This window comes from Alligator sinensis, unplaced genomic scaffold, assembly GCF_000455745.1.
Source record: "Alligator sinensis unplaced genomic scaffold, ASM45574v1 scaffold392_2, whole genome shotgun sequence".
Classification (NCBI taxonomy): domain Eukaryota; kingdom Metazoa; phylum Chordata; order Crocodylia; family Alligatoridae; genus Alligator; species Alligator sinensis.
In genome coordinates this window covers 390,850-417,755 of record NW_005842145.1, presented here as the reverse complement: position 1 = coordinate 417,755, position 26,906 = coordinate 390,850, and the positions used below count along the sequence as shown (strand labels likewise).

Sequence of the window (26,906 nt, the reverse complement as noted above, 5' to 3'; positions counted from 1 at the left end):
TCCTGCTGATTCTCTCAGCTGCTCTGCTTCTTCTCTTCCTTCTCTCACAGACAGATGTAAATACCACTGCCAAATAATGCCCAGCAAAACCTCTCTATCCACATGTGCCTATGTTTTGGGTGGTGACTGCTACAGCTTTAGCTATCTAGTTCCCCAAAGGAGCATATCTGTTAGTCGTCAGTGTGTGCATCTACATGTGCAATTAATGCACAATAAAATTACTGCGCAGTAAAATAAGGTGCGGTAAGATGTGACCAGGATTACATCTGTACTGCGGGTACAGATTTGCGCCCAATGGGGCAGCTCGGTCCAGGGCTGCTCTTACTCTTCTTTGCCCCCCTGCAGCAGCCAGGGGGATCTCTAGGCTCCCCCAGGTACCAGCCTGGTGACTGGCAGAGGGCACAAAGGCCCATCCCGATGTGCATGGGGCCAGGAGAGTTGTGCCTGCTACGGGGCAGCTGTTTCCCCATCACATGGGGATCATCCCAGATCCCCACGTGGTAGGGAGGCAGCTGCCCCTGCAGCCAGCACAGCTTTCCCAGCCACATGGGGATTGGGACCCATCCTGACAATTACCACATGGTGGGGAGATAGCTTCCCCTGCATCCAGCACAGCTCTCCCAGACCCATGCACATGTGCACAGGGACAGGAGACAGCTGCCCCTGCAGCAGGCACAGCTCCCCCAGTACAGGGGCTTAGCCAGGCATCAGTGGTCCCCTGCTGCCTGGGCTGACTGGGAGCAAAATTGCTCCTAGTCAGCATTTACACATGCACTACTGTGCATTACCTAATGTGTTGTTTTTCTAGTACAGGGGTGTCCAACCTTTTTGAATGTGGGGCCGGATCATGAACTTTTTATCACCCAGTGGGCTGGCGAGCCATGGCCAAAGAGACTCTGCCTGTGTAGCCCTACTGCCCCTGCCTCTTACTGCAAGGTTCATGGTAGCTGCTGGTGGGCAGAGGCAGGAGGGACCCATTCTGCATCCAGCCAGCTACTGCCCCAGAGACTGAAGCGGAGAAATAAATAGCTCCACATCTCCATCCCCCGAGCAGCACAGCCCCATGAGCCAGCGCTGCCCCCAGGAGCCGGCGCTGCCTGGGGGGGGCTGGAGCGAGGCAGCTGCTGCACCGCAGCCCCTCACCCACCTACCCGCACAGCCCTGCTCACCATGGTGCCTGGCCACCCACACACGCAGCCCCGGTGGCCTCAGCGCTGCAAGGCCGGAGCGCAGGGTCCAGCAGACACTGGCTCCTGCCGCCTCGCCCCGCAGAGGTCATGCCAGGACCCCGTCTGCCGAGGCCCCCCAGTGCTGGCTTCCCACGTGCTGCTGGGGACGGGAGGAGGCCAGCCAGGTCGGCACCAGCTAGCAGAAGCAGCAACGGAGCCATGTGCTGCTCGGGACTGACTGGTGCAGGCAGGGGAAAATGCAGCTCAGCCCCTGCCGCTCTGGCCAGGCTCGTCCCATCCCAAGCGGCACACGGCTCTGCTGCCGCTTCTGCTGGCCGGCACAGACCCGGCCGGGCTCCTTCCGTCCCCAGCAGCTTGCAGGGGAGCCATGTGCCACTCGGGACTGATCGGCGCAGGTAGGGGGAAAGTGCAGCTGAGCCCCCTCCTGCTCCGGCTGGGCTCATCCTGTCCCGAGAGGCAAATGGCTGCTACTCTTCCTACATGCACCGCATCAGCAACATCAAGCTGACGCGGTGCGTGTGAGAACCTTGTCCCTTCCCCAGCCCTTCAGCAGCCATTAGGAAGCTGCTGAGGGGCTGGGGGAGGGACAAGGGGGGAGAATGAAAGTAAACAGTGTTTACTTTAGTTTCCCGTCGCAGCACTGCGGGCCTCAGAAAATGCCTTGGTGGGCCACATGTTGGACACGCCTGAGATAGTACCTTTATTTGCTGATACCAGCAAATGGTGCACTAGACTAATTTAATGCACAACTCCAGCACACATGTAGACAGTGATGCTTTACTGAGCGTTAGACTAATTAGATTATATTATATTTAGATTAATTAGAGTAGTCTAATGCACAGTAAAGTATCCCATGTAGATACACCAAGTGTGTGTCTGTTACACCCAATGATTTCAAGGAACGTTAGCTCAACCTATAAGAATATGCCTTGGGTTCATGTTACTTGCTTCTAGTTTCCATCCCTTGGGTTATAATCAGATAATATTTTCAAAATGGCCTTTGTAGCCACAAGGATTGGAAATTTCCTTTTACAATAAAAAATAAGATTTTAACATAGTCATATGAGTCTAGGACTTGGGCTTTAAGAAAAACACAAAGGTCATGAAAGTTGATGAGACTGCTTCCTTATTTCTTTGTTCCGTGCCACTGAAAAACAGATGTTCTAGTCTGACAGTGATGATTGGTTTGATGTGTAGGTAAGGCATTCCATCCATAATTCTGCTTGGAGGATTATGTATTGTATTTCCAAGGTCCCTATTACCATCACTACCCTTATAAATGGTGTGAGCTGTTTTGGGGTTGGTTTGTTTTCTGTGTATAATCTGCAGCAATCCGCTTATTTTGTATTTAAAATCTTTTCTCAGCTGTTTGTTTCTCCTTGCAAGTAGCTAGTTGGCAACATGATTCTTGATGCTTAACTCTCAGAGAATGTATGTCCTTCCAGAATAGGAAGATGCTAGTCCTTCAGTCACACACAATACAGTAATGAAAAACACTGATCTAAAATTTAAAAAAAGTGGTCAAGTACTGAAAAACTTCTGGTGAAAATAAATGATGTTTCACAACATCTCTTATCTGAATCCCCAAGAGCCCTTTAGCAAATATTATATAGGCCTTACAATCCTTCTACATTACCCTGCTACCTGAGATGAGCTGAATCTACAGTAAGCTGACAGTCTCTAGAGATAAACCTGTGGAGGCTGGATGAAGTTAAATTTTAGTGGACAGTTTTTCTCTTTTGGTAAAAACCTGATGGAACCAATAGCTCCATTCTGTGGATCATTTTGATGAGAGAATTATTTGGCCCTAGGTTCAGGAATCAATACATCACATCACAATTTAAGATCAGATTCTGTAATTCTTCCTTATGTGAGTAAAATGTCACCTGCATGAGTATTCCCACTGAACACAATATTTGTCAACACTACCATTAAAGAACAATTCAGGTATGTGACAGTAACTACTCTCTCCCAGTCTCTCAATTTTAATGCCTCAAGAAGTTTAGTAACCACAGTCAGGCTTAGGCAGACATTAGCAGCTGGCTCTCAACTAAATAAGGTTGGATTGAGCCACAAAAACACAATTACAAATAAAGCATGGTGCATTGCTGAATGACTTTAAGAGCATCCCACACAAGATTTTTTTTTTTAAAGGAACTCCAATCCTATCTCTGCACTCTCCTAACTAGGCCTGTACAAAGCAGCAAGTATTTGATTGAGATTCTGCCAATTCAGAGGGAGAGTGATTCGATTCGGCTCCAAAGATTTGGCGCCAATTCGGAGACTCAGCCATAGACTAAACAGGCAGCAGTCCTCGCCACACTGGACACAGCTGCCTCCAGCTGGTAAGTCTGTTGTGGGGGGCAGAGAGGGGAGAGAAGAGGTGTGTGGGGGAGATCAACACCCCCATAGCAAGGGAGGGATTGGGGCTGGGGCTGGGACAAGCCACCATGCTGGGGTGGGGGGGCACAGGACTTGGGAAGGGGGGCTCCCACCACTGCACGCCACCAGTTCAGGAGGGCATGGAAGTGGGCATGTGCCCCCAGATCTGTGCGGGGTGGGCTGGGGTGGGCTGCGCTCCAGATGGGCGGCAGAAGGTGCTGGGAGTGGGGGCTATGTCCTCCCACCACTCGCCCAGCCTCACCATGCCTCTCGGACAAACTGCGGCTTTGTTCCAGCTGGGCAAGTAGTGGCAGGGCATGGGGCCGGGTTCATGCACCCAGACAGGGGAGGGGCCAGCAGGGCAGGAGTGCTCCACTGCGCTCTGCACGGTGAGCGGAGCCAGGGCTGCGCGCCAGGCTGTGGCTGGGTCTAGCCACCCAGAGCACAGCCCTGGCTCCACCCACCCCATGGAGCACAGCCTGGTGGCAGGCAGCTGGAACTAGCCTCCTGGAGCACAGCTCAGCCCAGCTGTGCCCCTGCAGATCCTGGGGCACATCCCCGCACCCATGACCTCCCAGACCAGAAGCACGCAGCAGCGCGCAGTGGCAGAAGCCCCTCTCCCTGAGTCCTGCGTCCCCCTGCCTCAGCTGGGCAGCTTGTCCCAGCTCCAGCCCCAATCCTCCCCTTGCTGTGGGGGTGTTGATCTACCCCTCCCCCCCAACCCTTTCCCTCCCCCTTCTGCCCACCACAACAGACTTACCAGCTAAAGGCAGCTATGTCCAGCGTGGTGAAGACTGATGCCTGTTTAGTCTATGGCCGAATCTCCGAATTGGCACTGAACCCTTTTCGAATCGAATTGGAAGCCTCCGAATTGATTTGGAGATTCAGTCTCTGAAACGGGCCAAATCTCCTCCGAATCAAATCAGTTACCGAAGCTTCACACAGTCCTACTCCTAACTAGAGTCCGCAGCACATTACTGTACCGCTGTAGCCCACTGTCTGTTTTGCTGACTAGGACACTAGTAGCAGAGACAAGGCTTTACCCCCGGACAATTAAGGAAGAATAGCAAGTCACTGCAGGTCTGGTCCCAAGGTTTGAACAGGCCATCCAAGAGAGTAAATAAAGTCCAGCCAATGTATAATGACTTTAATAAAATTGTAGGATGTGACTTGATTATTCACAAGAGCCACAACGTAACGTTATTAGTTAAGAACATAATATTTGCCATTTACTGGGTCAGACCATAGGTCCATCTTGCCCAGTACTGTACGTCACACAGTGGCAGAAAGTAGATGCTGAAAGGGAGAGCAAACTAGGGATGAGCAGGGTTTTTTTCCTCCCACTGTTCCTCTCTCACTTGCAACTTCCACCACTTAAGGTCTAGGAAGTTCTAATTCAGAGACTGTACCCCTATCTCCCATGCTCAATACCTACTGACACCCCTTTCCTCCAAGAATCTGTCTAATCCCTTTTTGAATCTGGCTAAACTGTCAGCTTCCATGACATCTGGTGGCAATGAGTTCCACACTTTAATGACAAGCTGCATAAAAAGAACTTTCTTTTATTTGTTTTCAACTTACTATCTACCAATTTCATTGTGTGGCCCCTAGTTCTTGGATTGTGAAAGAGAATCAATAATAAATCCCTACTGACTTTCTTTTTCCCATTTTGTACTCCTTCCCCACCCCCCCAAAGCGCCTCTTCACCTAAACTGAATAGGCCTGGCCTATTTATGGTTGTGCAGAGCAGTGAAGACACACCCAGTACTATTTTATTCTGACCAAAGGATTTAAACACATGAAAGCAAATGTTAAGAGGTTTTTCTTTTTCTTGGGAAGTTGTACCTGACTAAGACGTGCTTCATTAGCCCTGCTACTCTTGCTATTAATTAGTACCACTCTTACCAGGAAAGCACCCTAATGAAAAAAGCCCACTTAATTTTAAATGTACCTTAAAGCTGTGCCTGAGCATTTTCTTGACACCAGACGAATATGATCAAGTGTAGTCACTGCACTCTGATACCCAAGCCAAAATGGATTTCAATGGCAGTGTGTAGTGGAGGGAGCACCCCTGTTCAGATATGGACTGAACTCCCTATGAGAGCCTCATAGTTAGCTTCCCACTGGCCAGCTTTCAGTGGGAGCATCTCGGCTACCTGCCAACTTTATGGAAATGGGAGAGTCCTCCCTAGTTTGCTCCTGCGGCCATTGGCTGAGGGCAAGTGAGACTCAGGGGGCATCTGAACCCCAAGCCTCTGGGTTTAGGCCTGCCATGGATTTGGAAGTATCTGAATCCCCAGGCTGAAGAGTCTTTGATGGAGGATACTTGCCGGTTGCAGCGCCACATACGGCGTTTAAAGGACTCAGAATTGATCTGGCTAATTTGACCTGGACCACGAAAACATTTCCAAAATAATAAAAACCAAACCCTGTAGGATTCTGATGCAGACTGGAAGCACTGCTGCTTTCACCGCCCTCGCTAAGCTGGGGTTTGTTGAGGGGTCCTCTTCCTCTGGGACTCTTCCCGGGCCGGGCCCTGGCTACTGCCAGCACTGCCACCCCGGGGCCGCAGCAGGCAGCGGGAGGCGCAGCAGCCCCAGCCCCAGCACCGCTCCCGCAGAGGCCCCGCCCCTTCCCCTCTGACCCCGCTGTCTCAGCGTTCCATCTTCCTGTTCCAAACCACGTGGGCGCGCTGGGCACTGCGGGGCATTGGTGCCGCCGCCGTGATCGCTGCAGCGGTGGGGGTGGCTGCTTGCTTGGCTGGGCGGCGGGATCATGGCGGGGCAGTCGCCTTCCCTCAGCTACATGGGCTGCAACTTCCTCCGGCAGAGGCTGGTGCTGGCCACGCTGAGCGGGAGGCCGGTGAAAATCCGCCAGATCCGGGCCAAGGAGGAGGATCCCGGCCTCAGAGGTATCTCCCTGCCCGGGGCGCAGCTGGGTGGGCATGATATGGTGGCTTGCTTGGGGGCAGGGGCGGCGGCTGGACTAAAAGCGGAGGGGGTGTGGGTGAGGGAGGAGGGGAGGCTGGGCTAGGTTTCTGCTTGGAAGCAGCATGGATGTGGGCTCAGCATTAGGGACACTCCCAAATGCAGCTGTGTGTGTCCGGGTGGAAGTCACTTTCTCCCCAGTGGGGAGCGGAGCCTGCCCTCACCCCCATCAGGATGCCAGGGACATGGAGCTGTAGCTGACCCCCCTGTGGTTGCAATGGGCACACCGGGATCCAGACACTGCGCAGCCGTAGAGAGGGAGGGCACTTCATGGCTTGTAGCTCTTGGTGCCACCGAGGACCTGAGGGTATTTTCTCATATTTATTTATTTATGTGTGCTTTGGCAGCACTGTTGGAGTTGGATGTGCCAGCGAAGTGCTCTCCCAGGGCTGTATCTTGTCACAGAACCATAGAGAAGTCAGGCCGGAAGGGACCCCCAGAGGTCATCTCATCCCGTCCCACCCCACCCCCTGCCTGAGGCAGGATCACTATGCAAACCATCCCATAACAAATGACAAGCACATGTTTTCAAGGATTTTTAGGGCTCCCAGAACATAAAGGGTCTCTGAGTTTACAGGGGAGCTATCCAGGAGGCAACAGCAGTCTGAGGGGAGCAAGGTTTGGCAAATCAAGCAAGCTCATTTTTTTTTTAAGCTGCTGCATCCTAGTGAGGATGGACCAGCTCTGTTTCCAATCCCTTTCTCAGCAGAGCATAACAGGGTATGTTGATGGGCGAGCTTGCTCTGGCCTTATATACTGCACTTAGTCTCTTGTGAAATGTTTCAACAAATTGATGAGTGAGGTGAAGGGATTGTGAAATACAGTGCAAGTCAGTAGGAAATAAATACAGATAACATGATTGCTTGGCAAGGGAAAGGGAGGCATTTTACTAAGGACATGATGAAATATAAGGTCCTTTAATTATAGAAGTATTGTTTCTACTTATTCCCACCCTCCCCCCCCATATGTTTCTATGGAACTTGCCCCTGAAACATTAAGCAACTGCTGACAGATTTCTTTCCAGAAACAGAGGGTGAGAAAACAGCCCTTTATTTTTGGCAGCTTCTGGTGTTGCAGCCTTGTCAGATACATTAATTTACACTGAGCTCTTTCAGATTATTTGATTGGCACATTTCCTTCTCAGGCTCAACCCTTGACTTCTGCCAGAATGCCTTGTCTGGCTGAACTGCTGTTATATCTGCACATCAGGGCAGAGTGCTTTGTCATGACTGGGAAGCCGGAGAACCTTAGTGAAATGCCAGGCATATTACTGGCTTCTGAATTAGCTTGGGAAAGAGGTTTGAGCATCACTTTGCACATTACGAAGAACAAATCTGTTTAATGTGCAACCATGCTTGAAATTCCCCAAATGTTAGATATACGCAAATTGAGGTGACAGATAAGCCAGAAAACATTGTAAGATTGAGTAAAGCTGGTGTTTTTACAGGAAACTTTAAGAGAATTAGGTGGTTAATTTCCACTAATATTCCTTGGGATTGGGAAGCCTACAGAATATTTTCGGGTTTTCTTTGAAAATCCCAACCTAAATCAGTCAATGACCACTGCCTGGAATACTATGTGCAGTTCTCATCTCCTTACATTAAAATAAAATGAGGTAGAGAGAAACTTCCATATGGGTGAAAATCAAAAGCACGAGCCTGCATAATTTAGAGGGGAGATGCTATGGAAATGTGCAGGAAAAGAGGTAGACAGGGCAAACTTCTACAGGATACAGCAGGTGGACCTGTGTCTGCCTCAGGCCTCCACATGATGAGGAGAACTGCTGTGGTGTTGAAGTAGGGGGAATTTGCTATGATTGTGTCTTAAATTAAAATCCATTACATTTTTCATTGGAGTTTTATTTGTCTCCCATGTAACATGGCCTCCTCATAACTGGCCATATTCGTTAGGCAGACTTTGAGAGCAGATTTAAGGCAGCTGATTATCCTGGCTTCTTCATTTACATTCAGCTTGGTTCGCCTCCCTAGTTTGCCTGTCCTTTTTGGTTTCTTACAGCAGGGTCTTACTGCAAAGTCTTATCAGGGACTGCTGGTTAGTTTTGGTCCTCCAGACAATGGAAGTTCATTCTGTCTGTGTTATGGCTTTTGCTACTGTGGCAAAATTAGCTGATACTGTGGAGAAAGTGGGTATATCAAGGATGAATCTGGTTTCTAGTACTCTGATTAAACTATAAGCAAACCTGGCTTCCTAGAAGTACTAGTTCTGAGGTTGATTTGGATTAATAGAGGACTGAATATTCTGCTTTAGGATGTCTTTGATTTCTGGAGTTTTTGCCCAAAGGGTTGCATTCAGCCCAAATAGATCAACAACAATGGGGATCAAGTTGTGTAGTCTTCATATCAGAAGGCTTCCTACAGTGGATAGAGCTTTGAGAGGGAGCCACGAGCTCTTTAGGTCAGCAGTTGGAGAGCAACCGAATGTTCAAAGGTCTGGAGCAAGAGTGCTCAATGCCCAGTCTGCAGGCCAGATCTGGCCCCCAGTGCCAAGTCATCCATCCCTCACCCTGCTCCCTTTTTGCCAAATTTGCAGACCCGTAGGGAACCCTGAAGGCTGGATAACTTGGCCCCATGCACTAGATTGGGCCCTGTACTGCCCCATGCAACCAATCATGGCACTTGTGGACCTCTGGCTTTCACTGGGGAGCCAGCATTTTATTTTTATTAGGGTTTTTTTTTTTTAAGTTGGATTCTTGGGCAATCCCAGATTTAGTGGTTTCTAAAGGAGGCTAGATGAACACCTTGCTGGGGTCGTTTGACCCCAGTACTCTTTCCTGCTATGGCAGGGGGTTGGACTCGATGATCTGCTCAGGTCCCTTTCTACCCTACCGGCTATGAAACTATGAAACTTGGGGCCCCAGGGCCTGATCCTGGCATGTAGGGGCAGCCCCTGCCACTCATCTGGCCTGTAGGGCCAGAAGATCGAGCACCACTGATGTAGAGCAGTGCTTCTCAAATTTTTTAGACCCAGGAGACCCATCAGAAAATGTCAACTCTTAGTTTTCACTCATTTTTTGACTACAGGAAAATAAGAGAGCAATTTTTTTTGCAAAGAACTCAAAGATCAGAACAGGTCAGAATGTATTTAACAGTATGGACCCCTGTTGGAAATCTCTGGGTTTATCTTGTGAATCATGTTTGAACACCTAACAGTGCTAACATTGCATGGCACCCTTAAAAGGATCTCAAGATGCCTCAGGGTGGTGTGGCATCCTGGCTAAGAATCACTGGTTTGGAAAATGTGATGCAAGGAAAGACTGCAGGAATCAAGACTATGTAGCCTAGAAAAAAGAAGACAGAACAGGATCTGATAAGTCTTCAAAGGTTGTTATAGAGAAGAGGGTGATCAGTTTTTCTCTGCCTGCTGGGGACAGAACAGTCAGTAATGACTTTAAATTACCACAAGAGAGGTTTAAGTTAGATATTAGGAAGAACTTTCTAACTGGGAGTGGTTAGCAGTGAAACATATTACTTAGAGGCTGCTGAATCTCCATCTCTGGAAACTTTTAAGTGTTGGTTAGACAGACATCTATTTGGGATGGTTAAGAGATGGGTCTTCCTATCTTGACCCAAGACGTGAACTAGATGGCCTTGTGTGGTCCCTTCCACCATCTTTCTCCGTGATTCCATAGGACTACAGACATAATGCCATCTAACGTTACTTCTGTTCTACTGAATGTTTTGTTTATGGAAAATCTGAGGCAGGGTGCACGTAGTTAAAAAAAGTTCTAGTTCCATTTGATTGTCTTTGGTTTTCTTTGGCAAATAGCATTTGCATTTAGATGGCCTCTGTGAAACAAATTTGTGAGAACCTATTTCCATTTATTTCCTAGTACAGATCATGATAAAAGCTACTGCATTTAGTATTGTTAACATCTTGTAATATTCCTAGCTGAGAAGTCAATAGTTTAATCTTCTTGGAGCTACGCTCTCCCACAGAAGCAATGCCTTTCCTCTTCTGTCAGGGTAGAGGTACACTCTGCAGGTTTCACCATACTATTCTGCCAACTACTACTGTGCCTGCCTGCTAATAACTAGAAAACTTCAGGTCATGGGCAGTCAACCATATATTTTGCAAAGCCAATACATTCCCATACGTGGGTACTCAGTTTAAATCAGAGGCAGGCAATTATTTTGAGTGGAGGTCTGCTTACTGAGTTTTGGCAAGCCATCGAGGGCTGCATGATAGGCAGCCAAGGGTAGATGAATATTAATTTTCTAAATTTTTTAGGAGCCCCACGGGCTAGATAGAATAGTCTAGTGGGTCACATCTGGCCCGTGGGCTGCATTTTGCCTGCCCCTGGTTTAAATGCTATGAGACTCTAAGTTAATTATTACAATAAGGGGATTCGTTGTTGGGTGGCAGAATTCACAAATTTTATTGCCACTTTTTTCCCTTCAGTATGGGTTAACATTCAAACTGTGGCTACTGCCAAAATGTGTTCAAAATGTAAACCACATATGATTTTTGTTTGTTTGTTTGCTTTTTGTGACTTGGATATTTTGCAAGTAAAACCTTGTTTGTGAGATTGCAAGTACTTGCAATCTGTTTGGAGAAGAAGGACATGCATTTGCTTTGGAAATGATCACTGGGCCATTTTGGCTAGCTTTGAGTTCAGGAGCAATTCAATCAGAGAACAGAACTAATGTGTTCTGTACAGGGGTCCACCTGTAATGTGAAAATACGGTCAATGAACAGCAAATAATCCACTGTGTCTGCATAAAGTAATAAATTATACAGTAGAAATCAAAATGCTATCGATTGGATTGCTAACTCAAGAAATTGACCAGATTTTTTAAGTTCAACATGCTTTGGCATGGTATACTTCCTACCCCAAATTTGGGGAGCCTTCACATTAATTCTTTGAACACTTCTCTCTTCTCTGTCGCTCTAGGAATCCAAATCATGGAGAATCGAGCTGTATATTAAGTGGTATAGTACACAGACGAAACAAGTGGGGACAGATGGGAGAAGTACATACTCTAATCTTTATGACAGCTGTTTCAGGCGGTGTTTTATAGAAACAGAATAAGAAAATCTTCCAGATGGACACCAATATTTCTATTAAATAGCAGCACATTGTAGTGTGAAGCTGTCTTTGTAACAAAAGATTGAAAAATCTTTTTTTTTAAAAACAGCGTAAAGCTTACAGGCAAGGTGGGGGTGATGGTTATTAACTTGCAGTACAAAGTTTACAAAGGGAAAACTTTTAGATCTATTGCTGTGTGTCATGTTTTTTTCCTCAGGGGGAGCTTCCTAATATAAAGAATTTTAAAATCCATCCTTTTTCTTGTCCCAACAGATTTTGAAGCAAGTTTTATACGGCTGATTGACAAAGTGACCAATGGCTCTAGGATTGAAATAAATCAAACAGGTGAGTGTCTCATCTTCTCTGTCCCTGTCTTCAGTGGTACAGACAGTCCTCAGACTTACAACACAATTGGTTCCTGAAAACCGCATCTTAAGTAGAAACGCTCTAACTCGGAACTGATTTTCCCGTAGGAGACAATGTTATAAATGGGGGATTGGCTCCTGAACCAAGGCCCAATACCCTATTTTCACCAAAAATAACCCAGAATTTTGTACTCAGTCAATTATAGATGAGTAATATAGCTACATTATTGTATTTATATTGTAAATAGCAATCATATTGATTTGGAAGAACTTATTTTTAGGTGATGTTGGTGGACTTTTTGAAGAGTTCTTGACTGGAGTCTCCTCAGGAGTCTTGGCTGCAGGTTTTTGTGGAGTTTTGTCTGCTTTCTTAAAGAAAGTGTCCAAGGAAGTTTGGACAGATGTTCAACAGGAAGATGTGCAACGTAGCAAACTTGTTCACTGACTGGGCGTTGTGTTGGATCAAGTGTCGTAAAGTCGAAACTGATGTCAGAAAGTTGAAACAGGGTGTCAATTTATAAACATTGTAACTCGAAACGTTGTAAGTCAAGGACTGGTTGTATGTTACTTGCAATTGTGTAAACATGACCTGTTTGGGGGAGGCAGGCAGGCAGGCTAGATGGTAGCTCCGTTCTCAGAAGATTATAGGTCAGGAACAGGAAGTAGTTGTTCATATCCCAGGAAGTCAGTGTTCCACCAAAATGCGGTGTGTTAAGGAAAATATTTCTCAGAACTTGACATTTTCAGGCGGGAAGAGCAGGGTTGGTTTGTTTCATAATTTTAATTGCTGTTATCACTGATTCATCAGAGTAGCCCTTCAAGGGTTTACCTGTATCAGCAACTTGATACAGCAGGTGTCTGTGTCTGTTTCTGAGTCTGTGTCTGTAGCTTCTTCCACCTCCCTACCAACATAGGCAAAACTGGATTAAGTTGTTTCCAGTGCAAGTTCTGTTTGATACCAACAGTAGATGTCCCATCTCTACGGGAATTACTACACAAATAGGAAAATGCTAATGTGCAGAAGCCCTGAGTCTCAGTGCTGACTCTATTTGTAATATAGTTCATTGAAGACATGGTTGTCCTTTTTTTTTGCATGTGATCTAAAGTTTAGACCCAATTTGTTTGTGCCATTAAGGAACCCACTCCATAAAAATCAGTAGCGATATCCTTTAATCTGTGTTTCAATTCTGTTAGCCCCCAACATCTATGAAACTTAAATAGTCACCTCTCTCTTCTTCCTCTGACCTGCAGCATGGTAGTGACCTTCCACTGCAAAAATTATTGTGTTTTTTAATGAAGAGGTGGAACAAGCATACTTCTTTTCTTCCCCTTAATAGTCAGCTTCATCTGGATTAGTAAATATGGTAGGGTTTGAAGAGTAAAGTTCCTAGGATATGGCATTTGTGGTAGGGTCTCTTCCTTCTTTCCTTGAGTATTTGTCAGAAAAAGCCTTCTAGAAGGGAGAAAGAAGTCCTAATGTTTTAACTTCTGTATCTGCCTTAATCCCTAGGCTAAGGGAGCAAATGTCTTGTCCCATTGCCCTGCCCCAGAAGGCTAAGTCTACTGTTTACTCTGATCAGTGTTGAGAAAGGACATAGATGTGGCCTGAATTCAGAAGTAATGTGCTTTATTCAGGCTGCAGTGTTTGTCATGTGGAAGAGTCCACATGAACTGGGAGGAAAAAAAGGATTTTTTTTAGGAGATGGGGTTTAAAAATGTTTATGCAAGTCCAAAAGAGGGTTTGTTTTTAGAAAAAAACCATTCCCCTCTAAAAAATTATGCTCTCTCTGTGTTGTTATAGAAGTGACTTCCTAGACTCTGCCTTCCCTCAGCCCAGCCTTTTCAGTTTAACTTCAGTAGGAATTGTGCTTATGTAAATATGGCACAGAATTAATGAAACAGGTGATCTCACAGCATACACTCCATCATGAATCTGCACTGCCGCCTTTGGGACAGTAATAGCATGGCTATCTTGGAAGGTGAAGGCATTCACTGGTCTTTGTCATGGTGACTAAGAAATTCCTTGATTGATGGGTAAAGCAGGTGCATGGTGCAAAAAATCGGACACCCCATGCCCCAGCTCCTGAGTGCTTAGGACTGCTGATTGAGTCACTGAGCTAAATGGGGTTGGGAGGAATTTACTGGAATTGATGCCTTGGCTGCTGTGGTAAATTCCTCTCTGTTTAAGCATTGATGTGGTGGGGATATTGCTGCAGAGCTGAGAGTCTGTTATACTTTTTGTCTGTAGTGTGGCATTGATGCTTTGTTTTCTTCTGCCCTCTGTAGGAACCACGTTATATTATCAACCCGGCCTTCTATATGGGGGTTCCTTGGAACATGACTGCAGCCCCAACCGTAGCATTGGTTATTATTTGGAAAGTCTGTTGTGCCTGGCACCTTTTGTGAAGCATCCATTAAGAATTATCCTCAGGGGAGTAACAAATGATCAAGTTGATCCTTCAGTAAGTAATGAAACTACATTAAGTTCCAAAACAATTCCTGCTTTCCTCCCTGTCCAAATAACTCTTTAAACAATGTGTTTTCAAGTTGGATTGCCTGTGCTTCAAATGACATTATTGCATCTTGGGGAGGAGGGAAGCCTTCCAGTTTATTAGTTTAAATTTCAGCCTCCATGCCCTTTCTGGTTGTTATATGCTTTTCTTTAGAAATGCTGCCCCATCACCCTCCCTCTTCTACAGGCAATATGGTGGGTTATCGTGCAACAGGGAAGCCTTATCCTGTAACAGAAAAGCAGAATGGCTCCTTAAGAGAAAGGGTTTTGTTAACCAGACAAAGGCAGCCAGGCAGGCTGGGGTTAATAAGCATTCTTGCCAGCAGGTCAGCTGAAAGGGCACATGACCAGAAGTGGGCAGGGCTCTGAGCCTATAAGCCCTGGCTAGAGCCAGAGCCAACAGTCTGTCTTTGGAAATGGAAGGGGAAAGAGCCCTGCAGGGCTGGTGGTGGGGGAGGTGCTGCCTGCTGAGGACCGATTGAGCACGCCATGCCTGGAAACAGCACAGAAGCCTGAGCTCTAAAAGGAGCTCCTGGCAGCAGAGGGTTAATGGCTCTACAGATTTGGGAACAGGGGAAAGCTGTCCAGGACAGAGAGCTTCTTTGGGCAGGAAGGTGTTCCTTATTTAATGTTAAACCCAGAGAGCATTTGCGTGCCTGCCAGTAGGCATAGGTGTTTTGTTTTAAAACTACACTGGTGGTTTAGCCCTGAGTCCAGAGAACTGGTAGCCCAGGAGGAGCTAAAAATCCAGGGGGACCACAGCTAGAGACCGCCAGAGTTGGGGAGCCCAGAGACCTCGACTGGCTCAGGAGCAGGGCCAGTGGCCAGGAGGGGCCAAAGGTCCAAGAGGGACCATTGCCAGAGACTGGTGGGGTCAGGGACCTGAAGTTAGGGAGACAGGAGCCTAGAAGCCGGGTCTGATAGTACGGGCCTGGGCTGAAAGGCCCCACGAGATCAGCCTCCTCTCCTTATGCTAAGGCCAAGACCCCTTCAAGGCGAACAACTATAAAATAACATCTGTGAGGCTCATGGCATGGTGAAGGGCAGTGGTCACCAACCCAGGGATCCTGATCTACAGGTGGATCCCAGAGCCTCTTTTGGTAGATTCTGGGCTGGGGGCACACCTGGGTGTGTATGCATGTGCACACCCGCTACCCCACAGCCCCATCAGATCAATCTGTCGGGGCGGGGGGTGTGGTAGATCCTTTAGTTCCAAAAAGTGATCTTCACCATAAAAAGGTTGGAGACCACTGGTATAGGGACAGAATAGAGCCACACAATTAGCCCTTAAAGCATTGACCATGAGCACCTGGTGGTCATTAGAGTAAGATTTAGATTGGGAAGCCCTGGGACATAGGTGACTGGTGCCTCCCAAGTGTGGTGGGGCACCAGATCAGCAGGGGGGGGTGTTCCACGGCCGATTGCCGAGCCAGTGGCGAAACCAGAAGTGCACTTCCACCAGCACTTCCAGTTTCGTGGCTGGTGCTTCCAGGGGGTGTGCAGCTGATCTTGAGGGGTTCACATGCACCCGTGTGCACCCCCTATGCGTCACCAATGCCCTGAGACAGCCTCCTTTATAAAAACAAAACATCAAGGCATGGCAGGAGAGAAAAGGGGTGACTGCCCAAGGAGAGCTGAGTGAGCAAGAACTCCAGGTGCTTTATGGCCACCCCTGGAAGGCTCCTTGTTACATACCATTACATGATGCCTGGTTACTTGATCCAACCACCAAGACTAAATTTCCCAGCTGGGACTTGATAACAAGTCAACATATTGCTCTTGACGAAGTCGTAAGGCCAGATAGGGGTTAATGGTACTTGCACCCTCTAGATAGGTTTGAAAATCCTGCCAGGCAGCTACCTGTACCTTTAGTTCATAGTATCATAGTATCGTAGTAGCTAGGGCCAGGAGGGACCTGAACAGATCATTTAGCCTGCCCCCCTGCCACAGGCAGGAATGAATGCTGGGTTCACAAGACCCCAGACAGGTGATCGTCCAACCTCCTCTTGAATTTGCCCAAGGTAGGGGCGAGGACCACTTCCCTGGGAAGTTGGTTCCAGATTTTGGCCACCCTAACTGTAAAATATTGCCTTTTGATCTCTAACTTAAACCTATTCTCCATCAGCTTATTACCATTGTTCCTTGTCACCCCAGGTGGTGCTGGGGAGAAAAGGGCTCTACCTTTTTGCTGTTGATCTCCCCTGATGAGCTTGTAGGCAGCCACCAGGTCCCCCCTCAGCCTTCTCTTGCAGAGGCTGAACAGGTTCAGGTCCCTCAGTCTCTCCTCATAGGGCCTGCCCTGCTGCCCTCTCACCAAGCAGGTAACCCTCCTCTGAACCCTCTCCAGGCTGGCCACATCCCTTTTGAAGGGCAGCGTCCAGTACTGGATGCAGTACTCCCACTGCGACCTGACCAAAGTCGCATAGAGGGGGAATATCACTTCTCTGGACCGTCTTGAGATGCACCTTTGGATGCGTGACAAGGTATGGGTGGCCTTGCTGACTGCGCATTGGCGGCTCATGTTCATCTTGGAGTCAATAATGACTCCAAGATCCCTTTCCCCCTCTGTGCTTTCAAGAGGGGACCCCCCTAGCCTGTATGTATGCTGTGGATTCCTTCTCCCAAGGTGCAGCACCCTGCATTTGTCTACATTGAACCCCATCCTATTCTCATCTGCCCACTTTTGTAGTCTGTCTAAATCTAGTTTGAGCCTCTTTCTCCCTTCAAGTGTGTCCACCTCGCCCCACACTTTCATGTCATCAGCAAACGTGGACAGCGTGCTTTCCACCCCCTCGTCCAAGTCACTGATGACGATGTTAAGCAGTGCAGGCCCGAGGACCGAGCCCTGGGGTACCCCACTGCTCACATCTCACCAGGTTGAGTACAACCCGTCCACCACTACTCTCTGAGTGCGCCCCATCAGCCAATTTTTTCCCCATCCAACTGTGTAGTCATCAATGCCACAGTCGCTTAATTTATTGATGAGGATGGGGTGAGAGACAGTGTCAAAAGCCTTCTTAAAGTCTAGAAAGACTACGTCCATGGCAACACCATCATCCAAGGATTTAGTTACTTGGTCATAAAAGGTAATCAGGTAGTTATTTAAATATCCATAAGAATCTGCCCTATAATCCAGGTTTCTTGAGGGTCAGGGTACATTTTTGAGAGAGGGATCATGTAGGATGCCATGAGTAGTTGATAAACATTATTTCTCTACAGAAGTATATTCTGCATCCTTACTGTGTTATGTTTTCAGTAAACACAAAGCAGCGGCTGTGGAGGTTAGTGCAGTTGTTTCATTGCTTGACCCCTGCTGCTGACATGTCCCCAGTGGGCCTCTGTACCTGGGACTTTCGGCCCCTTCTTACCCTACCCCTGAATTTTTAGTGCTTCTGGGAGCCTTTTGGGCCAGATGACACAGTCCTGCAACCCACAGACTGTACGTTTAACACCCCTCATGTAAACAAATTTGTAACACTGAAAACTGTCTAGACTTGTGAGATCGTCTCAATGGTCTTCCCCAATTTATTCTGCCAATAAACATGAAAGAATAAGCAGGATAAAGACAGAAAGAATTGTGGGAGGCTGGGAGGAAAAGATGACTGGAACAAAGGGAAGAAAGGCTGGACTTTAAAGGTAGTGGGGACGAATAAATCAAAAATAGGGAAAACATGAGGAAGGAAGGAGAAAACACACTTGAGAAATTGGGTTTGGTTTAGTACAGGAAATGCAGCAGAAAAAACAGTGTTCAGGGGAAATTTGGAAAAACAAAGAAACAGAGGCCAAGATGGAACAGAAATCAAAGTGAAAGAAGAGAGAATAAAACAGAGGGAAACAGAATAGTATTTCCCACCCGCAACCCCCTTCTCAGCCTTTTCACCGAACATCTAATAAGAGTGGTTTTATTCTGTTTTGACACGTATAACTACCCTCAGTTTATGGCTTCCTCCAAACCAGTATGTCCTTGCATCCTGCTCCAGACTCAAGTTTCTTCCAGGCCTGTGCTACAGCTTTCCTGAGCTGTCTTTCTAGGTTTCATGTTGGGTCCTGCCATTTGGCTCCAGCCAGCTTGCTTTCTTCATCCTAGAAGATCAGATGAGCTGATTCTCCAGAGCACCATAAAAGATTAAATTGTGCCTGAATCTTTTTGTGGTGGGGGTGAAGGAGGGAATGCATTTGAAACAGAAATCTTTCTTACTGTTTGAATTGGGCAGAATTACACTGATGTTAAAATGAAGCCCACAAACCATTTGAAACAAAGGTCATGCAACAGTAACTCGATTATAGCAGCAGAAATATTGTGCATAATTTACTTAACTGCCTTCCAGTTACAAATCGGTTCACAGAAAGGAAACAGCCTGATTCTTCAGGGGAGAAAAAAGCTGAAAGGAACAAAAGTTCAAATAACTGTATGAAATTAACCATCGTTGCCATGAACTGCATTCGTAATGGTTTACAGTCCTCCATTTTAATAGTCCCATTGCAGAAATGGGCTAAGGAAATCATATGGGTAAAAGGCTGAGGTAATGTCCTTTTAAAAACTCTTAACTCTTGGGGAAGAGCACTGGTATCTTCATTTCAAATTTTGGTTGGAGGCTGCCTTCTTTGACTTCTTTGTCAACTGGAAATCTAGTTAGTTTAAAATAAAAAAGCTATTAATATATTTTCAGATGTTAGACCCCCTGCTGGCATTTATGGCTTTACGGCTTCATTTTTCTGTCATTTTTAAATGTGTTCTTTCCTTTATTCCTTTGTAAAACACCCACACAAAACTGCTTATACACAAAGTACTGTCAAAACCAACAGAGTGAAATTGAAAAAAGGCATTTCTCTAATCTTTCAGATGCTGTAATTTTAGGTATTAATTGAAACAAGTTAATACCTATATAAAAGACTTCTTTAGTTAGCTATGTCCCCTTAGCTGTAATGGATAGGATTTTCCCTGTAGAATTCAATAGGTGATAGCACTCCAACTTCACTGCTGTTTTCAAGTAAGTTTTGACATGCATCTAAACATTTAGGCTTGATTCTGCAAAATGTTTCTGGGCGTGTCTACATGAGAGATGCTTAATGCCCATTGGACTAATTCTACTATGCATTATTATTGTGGCTGGCAAAAACCATGCTTAATGCACAGTAGATTAATCCAGTGGGCACTGAGCAGCATATAAAAAGCGTTCATCTGCACTAATGCTCAGTAGCGCCTGTTATTCCAGGTACTAAACTTAATGTACTGTAATTCTGGTATATTCATGAACGTGTCCATGTGCCCTTTATTCAGGCCTCCCTGTGGCCTCCCTTGTTTGCATTTAAATTCTGCACCTGCTCAACTATGCTTGGTTCAAAATCTCTCAGTAAAATACAAACTCTCTGCACAGATGTGTTGATCTTGATTTAACTTGCATCTTGTAAGTTTAACTTACTCAGTAAATGTATCCATAAAAGGCAGAGAGAAACTCATTTTATGTGTGCGCGCAAAGGATTTTGCACTTGCCTAACTAAAATGATTTTAAATTATGCCTCTACTCAAACTAGTGCAACTTTTTACAGACCGAGCTTTAAATGCCCTAAAATATTGTCCTGCATGGCACTGCCTGCAAATAAAGGTAATTTTAGTTTAAATGGACCTGATTTTGATCATTTTGTAGGCAGATCGTGTTTGAATTAACTTATATAATTCCTACACCAGTGATTTTCAACCAGGGTGCTGCAAGATCCCTTTTAAGTGTGTTATGGTGCCTGGCCCCTGTGTGAGGAAGTTAGTGCTCTCCTCCTCCAGTCCAGCACCTGTGCCAGCTACCCCAGCCTGTGGCTGCTCCTCTGGGGACTGGCACTGTGGCTGCCCTCCCCCATAACCCAGCACCCCTGGTGGGTGGCCACCCCCACGTTCCTAGCAAAATGCTCTGTTGCAGACATGTAGACAGGTGGGCGAGTGCAAGGCTGAAGCTGTGCTTTCAGCCTGGTTCATCCCCTCCACTCCTCCCACAAGCCTAGGGCCAGTGGGAGGGACTGTGGGGGGCAGATGGCTCCAGCTGCCAGTGTGTGAGACCCTGGAGGAGCAGCTTTGTCAGCAGGTAGTGCTATGGTGAAGGGTACAGACTGGGTGCAGGGAAGGGGCAGACAAAACCAGGGGACTCCAGTGTGAGGTCCTGCCCCTGTCACCCTTACCTGGCTCCAGCTAGATCAGTGGTGCTCAACCTTGTTAGCCTCAAGGCCCCCCCTCCATATCTTTTCTGAATATAACGATCCTCAGCTGCAGTGCTGCAAAATTCACAGTAGCTCTGGAGCAATGTCTTGAGCTGGGGCAGGCAATTATTTCGGGTGGAGGGCCACTTACTGAGTTTTGGCAAACCATTGAGGGCCACATGACAGGCAGCCAGGGGCAGACAAATATTTATTTTCTAAATTCTTTAGGGGCCCTGCAGGTCGAAGAGAATGGCCTGGCGAGCCGCATCCGGCCCCCGGGCCACATTTTGCCCACCCCTGGTCTTGATCCTTAAAAGGTTGGGAACCCCTATCCGAGACATTCCCTCCTAATTTGGGGGTGGGGAGAGAAGGAAAAGCCAATTAATGTAAATACATTAAGCATATTTTTAAAAATTTGCTGCAAAGGCAAGTGCTTTTTCCAACTGTAATTAGAATGAGAAGAGAGTCGCTCCATAAGTTACCTGGAGAGCCCCATGCAGCCTTCAGTTACATAGTTCCCCAAGAAAGTAGAGCTGTGTGAAACAGCTATGGTTTTTTTCGGTTTTGGATTCAGCCGTTTCAGAGGACCGTGATTTGTTTCGGTGTTTTGGATCACTGTTCTGATTCGATTCGGCTGAATCTGTTTCGGAGTTTCTGCACTGATTCAGATCAGCTGGGGAGAGGCAGGCACAGCCCAGCAACTGCAGATTCTCCTGCAGCTCCTCCAGCTGTGCCTGCCTCTGCCCCTGTCGGGGGAACTGCGGGAGAAGCCTCCACGGCTGTCCTGCTTAGCCCCATCCCCCTCCCGGCACTTTAGAAGGAGGGCTGCAGGGCTGTGCCAAACTATTCCCGGGGGGCACCTCCGAAACATTTCCAAAACGTTTCAGATGGTTTTGGAGAAGTTTCGGAGCCTTCTGTTTTGTTTCGGATTTGGTGTTTCAGGCGCCGAAATGAGCCAAAACACCTCTGAAACGAAACAGCTACTGAAATTTCGCGCAGCCCTACAAGGAAGGTGGAAATCTTTGTGCATTGGCGAGGCTTTTACACTGTTGTTGATAAAGAAGATAAAGAGCGTGTATTTACTTTGGGGACAGCTCAGCTGACTGGAAGCTTCCTCATACAAGTATGTCCAATGTTGTCTTCCTCTACAGAATCTAGGGATTCCTGTTAAAAAGCTTCCAGATTTTATACCTGTGGAAAAAAACCTTTTAAGAAAAAAAAATATTTGTGTCCACTCTGGACAGAGCAATTTCTGCTGTCATGCTGCCAGACCTGTAGGCAGGACTGCATTCATTTCACCTCGGGTCAGCTCCCGAGCATGTTGAGGAACTGTAGCTGTCCCCACCAGTTCCTTCAGCATTACTCCCTTGAGCCAGTGAATCAGGGGAGAGAAGATAAATTTCTGTTTGGTCTCCAGCCCCTGCCTGCTGTCCTCCTTGGCTGGCTGAGGTCAAGCCCAGCACCCTTTTGTGCTGACTCATGTTTTCCTCTTATGCCATGGCTGCCCTTGTTGCAGTCACCTGCTCAGCACCAGCAGTCTTCTCTGGCCTGGGAAGGCAAGCAGGAGATGCTTGGCTTCTTATCCCATTGCAAGGTAGACTGGAAGGTCCCAGTGAGGAGATACCATGGTCCCCCTCCCCTCCTATCATGGAGACAGAGGAAGTACAGCTGCCATTGGAGTAGCCAGGACAAATGGGAAAGTGTTTTCTTTTAAGGGGAGGACTTGCAGAAAGACTGACCTACAGCCCTCTGAAATCAAGAGTGCCTTGAATATAAACAGTCAGTGTCTATGAGTTCATACCCACCATCTACCTTAAAGGTGCAACAAACAGCTGTTTGACAGCAGGCTGCAGTGCTGCCTGACTGCTCAGAGCTGGAAGTGTAGAACAGCAAAGCCAATGGAATTGCAGGAAAATTCAGGATAATCTAGTGGGAAATGCATGCAGAACACAGGTGTTCAGACCTTTGCTGTTGTAAGCAATGCAACTGTGGGAGCTATGAAGGTTGGTGCTTTGGTTTTACATTGGGGGTGGGCAAAATATGGCCCGTGGGCCAAATCCAGCCTGCCAGGCCATTCTATCCAGCCTGCTGGGCCCCTCTAAAATTTAGAAAATTATTCCCTGCTGGTGGCTGCCTGTCCAAACTGACAAGGTGCCAGCAGCAGGAGGAGCTGGCAGCAGGACCCAGTGGTGGCAGCAGCAAGGTGCCCTGGCCCACCCCCAACCCTGCAACTGGAAGCTTCTGCCTAGCAGAGGCTTCTGGTCTGGTGACCATGGGGTTGTTCCCCCTCCTCTGTCCATCCAAGAGTGGAAACTCGGATAAGAACTGGTGGAGGGAATGGTGGGGGAGGTTCGCTGGCAGTCACCCCACTCCGCAGGGGCCAGGCTGAGCCGAGCTGGCTCCATGCCATACCATGTAGCTGGGAACCATGTCCTGCCAGAGCCAGCCCATGCCAGCCAACACCATGAGGTTCCCAGCTGCATGGCCGGGACTGCACGACGCAGCATGGAGCTGGCCCAGCCCGGCCAGGGAAGGAGGGGAGGGGCAGGAAGCAGCAGCAGGCTGTGGCAGTGGTGGTGGAGTGGCAACAGCAGTGGCAAGTGGGCATGTGGGAGGGAAAGTAGGGAAGCAGCAGGGGAAGGACGGCAGTGGCAGAGGGGGAAGTGGCGGGAGCATGGGACCCATGCTGGTACCAGCAGGAGCACAGGGCCTGGGTGCGGGGTCTGCCCGGCTGCATCATGTGTGGCTCCCACGCAGTCTGCCCAAGCAGTGTTCCTCTGGGAAGAGTCATGTGTGATGGAGCCGGCAACCTGGCCCTGCTCACTACTTCGTGCAGGTCCGGCTCCACCCCTCTCTCTGCCACCCTGGCTGAGCCCCATGACCTGCACCACTGGCTTTATTGCACAGGGCTTGGTGGGGCTGCCACCTGCAGCCAGGGACTAGGGTGAGAGCACAGGGAGGTGCACGCTATGGGGCCAGGCAGGGCTGGCCCCGCTCACTGCCCCCCCAGGCAGCTCCAAGGACTGGCACACTTTGGGGACTCTAAGGACCCACCCACCCCCACACACATGCACCGACACGCTCCCACCCCCACCATTCCCTCAAACACATGCTCCCACACACATTCCCACCCCACCCACCATAACCACATACCCTACCCCCATACCCATCCACACACCCCACCCACCATACCTACCCCCCACACACACTCCCCATCCCCACCCCATACACTTCCTTACGTCCCATGTACAATATATAAGAGCAGGACTGTATTTTGAGCTATTATGCAATTGCCTCTAGGCACATGATGCAAATGCATGTAAATCAGGACAAAACTTTTTTTTAAATAAAATTAAAATAAGTTATAGAAGATGTTTGATTTTTTTTTTATATGACTTTTTTTCCAGTTTCAAGATGGCAGTATGCTGCCTCCCAAAAGGAATACTGCTAGGCCAAGTGGAGGGACTTCTGGTGACAAAGGTCAGGGGTTAGAGGTGGGACTTCCAGTCCCAAGATGGTGACCAGGGGGCAGGGGGCATGTCAACAGCTCATCAAAACTCATTAAGTGGCTCTCCAGCTGGAATAATTGCCCACCTCTGTTTTACATGCTACCAGAAAGACGGCATTTCCAGATGCACGTTGCCCCAAATACCAGGCTGGGGTACCCATTCAGTAGAAGAAATTTACCCTTCCTCCTCCTTTTCCGCAATAGGCTTGACTTCATGTTATGGTCTTGCATGTTACTTACCTTTGAGATCTGCCAAGCTCACATCCAGAGTTGGTAGAGCTACCGACCACGCATCTGAATAGAGGAGTCTTGAGTAAAGTGCCTCTGAAGGGCAAAGAGATGGCATCTCATCATAGTACAATACAAACAAGGGAGAATAAAATAAATTAGGGATTCTCTATATGTGCTGCAAAACCATAGCCACTGATTTAAAAATAATAATTTTTAACTTGATTTAGAAATAATAATTCCTAATGCTTCCTTAGCAGTATCTGGGCTCTTGGGCACTGAACTTCTAAGATTTAGGTTAGGGGCTTTGAGTTGTAATGACTTTCATGTTAGCATGAACTTGACATACGGAGTCGCAGTCAGGAAATAATTAAAATACAAACCCTCCATTAATCAGTTTAAATTTAGCAGCTGTTTATAATCCCATGAAAACACAAAAACAAAACTTTTCCCTGCTGACTTCTTTGTCCTTTTCTGCTTCATAAACACTGTTTTCCTGTGGTTTTCTTGCTGCAGGAACCAATCTGACTCTCTGCCAGTACTCCAGCAGTATCTGTGTCAACAGGAGTAGGTGCTGTTTTGAGTAGAATTTTAGCTAATGGTTGCCTAGGAGAAGGCAGATCACCTGTAGCTGGGCCTTTTTCATAGATTTTTTTCTCATTTTGCTTTTGTCTCACTAAAATCCTGTTTTTTGAATATGTCTTTTGGCAAATGAATTGATTTTTATTTCATTTGTTTTGTTTCTCTTCCTTTTGCCATATTAAACTACTAAACAGGATACATTTATTCACAAATTCTAACTGGTGTAAGTGCTGGCAGTGGGTACAGGATTTAACAATCTGTCAGTGTTACAGAATGCAGTCTTGAGTTTTATTTTAGCTACCAGGCTTTGGGGAGCTGACATGGTATTGTCCCTTACACACAAAAAGACTCTGATGGTGGAATTACTACTCTCCAAATTGTTCTAAAGAAAACCTGGTTTTGGGGTTAAGCATTAAACAGGGACCTAGTCAATTTGGATTCAGTTCTCTGGTTTAGTTCTCAAACTTCTGTGTGAACTTCATCAAGTCACTTATCTGTCTCAAGTCTCCATCTGTAAATTGAGGATAAAAATCCTTCCTTTCTCCACACCATTTGTTTTTATTTAGATTGTAAACTCTTTCAAACAGGAACTGCTTCTGCATGCCTCTAAAATTCAGTTAGGATGAAGCCTGGACTGTAGCACTACAGCAGCAGACATATTTTAGTTGCTGTAAAAGGAGAGGAGGAGGGGGAATGGCTGCTCTGGAGCACACAGCAGCTGTTAACAATCCAACTCTCACGTATGTATGATCCTGTACCTATACTGATGCCAGTTAGCTAAATTACCCGAATGTTGGTCATGAATGAAGCAAGGGTAAAGTTAGCATGGTTTTGCTATACTTATATTGCTAAAGCTTCAGGCAACTGGCATTGTGGTATTGAAACAATTGTTATGTCTGTCTATATCCTAAGTCTTGTAGTTCTTGAAGATGGACAAACCTAGATCTTAAATGAGTCGGGTTCTGTGGGGTGGTGGCAGCAGGTTTTCTCCTCCAGAAGAGCATCAGTCCAAAGGATTTCAAAGAGGGGGCATGGTACTAGCTTCTACAATAAGACTGGTATTTTACTGGTATTGGAATGCTTTTTTTTTTCTCCCAAAGGAGGAGAGAGAAGAGCATTGTAAACTCACATGTGAGCCAGTTAGCTTGTCAGTTTTTTGGCAGAGTTGTTTACAAGTGCATATAAATATAAATATATGCTGTAAGAATCAAATATATTTCTACCTACCTCATCATGAGTATGCACTAGAGGGCTGCATGCACCATCTTATTTTTGCATTGCCTAAGTTCTTTGTCCTTGACTTTGCAACCTGAATATGCTTTTAACATAGTATTTTTGTAGGTGATTTCCTAGTTAAACGGCAAACAAACCTGAACAAACAGATTTCATCCTCTAATAGCAGACTAACACTCCATGTGGGCAAGGTTGCAATCTCTAGATTCAGAGCACAGACCTCTGCTACTTGATGTAATAAAGTAATTGATAGCTGAAGTAGGTTGCCATCTAGCTCAGTCATTAATTGGAGATAAGACCCTAGCCAGTGGGTTTCATAGACACTGACTGATTAGTAGAAGAGCTCTGAGATTGAACAATCCTGTTTCCTCGCCAGTTTTGGAAGGTGGTGTTGCATGCACTATAATACCTTTGCCAGTGTCTCCTCCCTCCTGATCCCCCATATTAGTGGATGTAGGTGTGCAAACGTGATTCACAAGAGAAACCCGGAAATTTCAAATGGGAATCTATAGTGTTAAAAGCATTCCAACCTGTTCTGGGCTTTCAGTTCTTTGCATACAGAAAAATTGCTCTATTTTTCTGTAGTCAAAAAATGAGTGAAAGCTTAGAACTGGCATTTTTCAACGGTCACCTTGGGTCTAAAAACATTGAGAACTACTCGTGTAGACCCTTTGCCCTGGTTCATT

General features: G+C 46.9%; 1 protein-coding gene and 1 long non-coding RNA gene across 3 annotated transcripts in view; one reads left to right on the top strand and one right to left on the bottom strand.

The window, feature by feature from the left end:
- Positions 1-6,193, bottom strand: part of LOC106722290 — a 14,346-nt gene extending 8,153 nt beyond the window's left edge. Inside the window, exon 1 of the long non-coding RNA XR_001358168.2 lies at positions 6,001-6,193. This is a non-coding gene — a long non-coding RNA (uncharacterized LOC106722290). The remainder of the gene's footprint in view (positions 1-6,000) is intronic.
- A 53-nt stretch (positions 6,194-6,246) lies between these two features.
- The window catches only part of RCL1 (RNA terminal phosphate cyclase like 1), a 61,373-nt gene continuing 40,713 nt past the window's right edge, over positions 6,247-26,906 (top strand). For both annotated transcript variants that reach the window (XM_006025403.3, XM_025206207.1), the window contains exons 1-3: positions 6,247-6,483; positions 11,880-11,951; positions 14,258-14,433. In XM_006025403.3, coding sequence (XP_006025465.1) covers positions 6,348-6,483; positions 11,880-11,951; positions 14,258-14,433 — 384 coding nt within the window. In that variant the 5' untranslated portion in view covers positions 6,247-6,347. The remainder of the gene's footprint in view (positions 6,484-11,879; positions 11,952-14,257; positions 14,434-26,906) is intronic.